Below are 3299 nucleotides of genomic sequence, written 5' to 3' on the forward strand. Positions count from 1 at the left end.
GACGACGATCGCGGACTGGATGCACACCCAGGTTGGTTTGACGTGCCGTCGACGACGGTCCACGTCGCCGTGCACTTGTCGCCGTCCACAACATCCAACACATGGAGATCGTTGAAGCACTTGGCGGGGTACGTGGCGGAGGGGGCGCTGCCGTACCCGCCAAAGAGAAAGAAGCGCCGACGAAAGGCGACCAACGTCATGCCGGCTCGGGGGAATGGCAAAGGTGTGGATTCCGGGAATACAATTCCCGACCAACGCCATGAGGTCGTGTCGAGCACGTGGAGATCGTTCAAACGATGGGAGCCATTCCACCCGCCAAACACAAACAACTGTGAGCCCAGCACGGCCGAGCTGTGATTTGCGCGGGGACTCGGTGGGGTGCCGCTAGTGGAGGGGACGCTCCAATGCCGCGTTGCCAGGTCGAAGAGGTGGAGATCATTCAAGTATTCTTTGCCGTCGCCGCCACGAAAGACGAGTAGTCCGTTGAGATGCGGGAAAAAGTCGGTGGTGTGCATGTTACACGGACCGGGATGGGTACCTGTGGTGGCAGGCGATTCCCATTCCATCGTGTGGACGTGCAAGATGTGGAGATCGTTCGCGGCATACAGTCCATTGCCGAGCCAACCGCCCAGAATGTATATGCTGTCGTAGGCAAGCGTTGCCGTGTGTCCATTGCGGCCGACAGGAAACGCAGCCGACGGCCGACCATGTCGTGGCAGCGCCGTTGGATCGGAATACGTTTCCCACGTCAACGTGTTGCAGTCAAAGATGTGCAAGTCGTTGTGGTTGCGGCGACCGTCGTACCCTCCAAAGACAAAGATGCGAGAACCGACGAGGGTCGCTGCAAGGCGCATCAGGTGAATGGCATGTCAACATCGAGCTCATATCGTACCCGTGTGGTTCTTCAACGTGGGCACTGCGGGCACAATGTGCTTGGTGTCTTCCCAGCGCATCATGCAGGGTGAATTCCACGTTGTTCCGTGGGCCATGTCGATGTCAGCCAAAGTCTAGCCGTCGTCGTACTCGTAGCGACCGCGGCGCCGGAAGTGGCGTCTTCTTTGAAATGCGGTCTCGGAAGAATATGTGGCATAGAATTCCCTTAAATAAGTCACCTGTTGCGTTCTGCCGCGCACAATCGATAGCGCGCCAAAGCGGGAGATCCAGACGTGTCGATGATCGCGCTGAAGGAGGATAGATGAGCCTGGCAGCCTACATCCCTTCACGAAGGGCATGCTAGCATGCCCAACTTGTTGCTGCCATTTGCGAACTGGCGACAGTTCTATCCCGTGAGCACATGACCCACGGCCAAGCGTACCGACCGTCGTCGCGACCGCGACGACTTGGGCCAGGTACATGCACCGCGCAGACGGCGATGGCGGGGTCGCGACGCACGATGGCAACACGAAACATGCATTATGGATCGAACACGACGGGACAACTTGGGAGATTGTCTACTTGAATTACACGTGCTTGGTCTGGGTGTCGACAATGCGGATGGTGTTCATGGGGCTATCGTCGCCAGTGGTGCTGCTGTTGTGCAGCGACATCGTGTTCTTGCTGCTGGACAAGTGATCTTCCGTATCGCGCAACGAAATCGTGTAGTTGCCGCCGCCCGACTCGACTTCGTGGTCGTGCAGGGTCGGCAGCCCCGTGACGCTCTCGTACTCGTCTTTTGCCCACGCGGACGCGTAAGTCCACAGCATGTAGAGCTGCCGCACAAACATCGCGACAAACACAACAACGAGAACGATCACGATCGCATACGACACGTTGATCTGGGTCTCGGTGGAACTCGTCTCGCCGGTGAGGCCGCACGCGAGCGCATACACGGTCAGGATCAACACTTGAAACCCCACGGCGAACTTGAAGTGGACCGAGCACACAAACGGCTGGAGCACAAACATGCTGACCAAGTACAGCGCGTGCACGATGACGAGCGAGAGGAGCTGCGTAAGGGCGTCAGCAGTCACGGACGCCACCAAGATGCCCGTGAGGAACTGGACCAACGCGCCGGCGGCAAAGAAGAGCCGGCTCGTGTAGTGGTAGTTCGAGTACACAACACCCCACACAACGCGCGTGCGCCACTTGGACAAGCCGGCTTCCGTCAGCGACTGCAGCGCGTACATCCCGTAGAGCACGGCGCCGACAAGGACGACGAGCGTCGCGATCGACAAGATCGCATACAGGTGGGGGAATCCCGTCGACGACGCGTCTTGCAGCACCTCAAACATGGAGATCATCGAGAGCGGCAAGATCGCAAAGTACCCGACGAGCACGCACATGCCAAGGAGGCGGCGCGAGATGCTGCGAAAGCTCACCGACCGCTTGTGCGAGTCGGTCGTGTCCGAGTGGAACGGGTTGCCGCGCTTAGCAACCCATTGCGACAGCAGCGCGGTTGCAATCACAAACACCATCAAGACCGCGACGACCACGAGCACGGCGACCCACACACGGATAAACCAGTCCTTGTCGTTGATATCGGACCGCAGCGAGAATTGAATCTTTCCTTGCGCGTCGTACGTCGCTTCCGCGAGCACGCGGCCGCCATGCGCAAACAGTTGCGCGACACTCGACGACGATGCGGTCGGCGCCGACCCGCGGATCAAAAACTCGAGCCAGCTGAGCGAGTCGACAAAGCTCATGAAAAACTTTTGCGGCACCTTGGTGTTCTTGGTCAAAGCGAGAACGCCCACGTGCTGGATGAACGAGATGAACGCGGGGAATTCCCAAGAGTTGGGCGCGGCCAGCCGGTCCGATGCCGCGTCCGGCACAATGTACGACGGGTTCATCGCGATAAACTGAAAGAACGCGAGCAGGACGAGCGTGATCCCGACCACGGACGAGCTCACGTACCGCAGCGTTTGGACCGACTTGGTTTCGGTCCCGGTCGTGATCGACGCCTTGAGGTCCTCGAGATCGTCGACGGTCCTGTTGCCGCCATACACGTCGTCGCGGCGCTTGTCCTGGCGGTTGTTGTCGGGCGCGACTTCGTTGTCGACTGTCGCGGCGCCGCCGCCGGTCGGCGTTGGGACCGACGACTTCTCGACGAGTTCTTCCAGCGGCGCGGGGGTCGTCGTGAGCATCGGCGACACGGTCGTGCCGTTCAACAGCGCTTGCGAGATCACGCTGGCGGTCACCGGAACGTCCGTCGTCGCGACCACGATGTCGGTGGGAAGAATCGTAAACGTCTTGGGAGGTTCTGTCGTCACGGGCGACGGAGTCGTCGCGGGGACTTCGGTCGTGATGGGAATTGTCACAGGAGCGTCGGTCGTGACGGGAATGCCAGAGGTCACAGGGGC

The 3299-nt window shown here is 59.8% G+C and overlaps 2 protein-coding genes across 2 annotated transcripts in view; both read right to left on the minus strand.

The window, feature by feature from the left end:
- Positions 1 to 989, minus strand: part of H310_13480 (hypothetical protein) — a gene marked incomplete at both ends in the record, with an annotated part of 2164 nt that extends 1175 nt beyond the window's left edge. The window contains 2 exons of the mRNA XM_008880997.1: positions 4 to 841; positions 893 to 989. Coding sequence (XP_008879219.1) covers positions 4 to 841; positions 893 to 989 — 935 coding nt within the window. The remainder of the gene's footprint in view (positions 1 to 3; positions 842 to 892) is intronic.
- A 391-nt stretch (positions 990 to 1380) lies between these two features.
- Positions 1381 to 3299, minus strand: H310_13481 (hypothetical protein). Its single transcript, XM_008880998.1, has one exon. It carries the CDS (start codon positions 3081 to 3083, stop codon positions 1461 to 1463), a length of 1623 nt encoding a protein of 540 aa, XP_008879220.1. The 5' UTR covers positions 3084 to 3299; the 3' UTR covers positions 1381 to 1460.

Source organism: Aphanomyces invadans (assembly GCF_000520115.1).
Source record: "Aphanomyces invadans strain NJM9701 unplaced genomic scaffold supercont1.51, whole genome shotgun sequence".
Lineage (NCBI taxonomy): Eukaryota > Oomycota > Saprolegniomycetes > Saprolegniales > Verrucalvaceae > Aphanomyces > Aphanomyces invadans.

What these genes read in the sequence shown, in the direction of transcription:
- H310_13481 (XM_008880998.1), bottom strand. Translation starts at nt 3,083, where the DNA reads ATGCTCACGACGACCCCCGCGCCGCTGGAAGAACTCGTCGAGAAGTCG.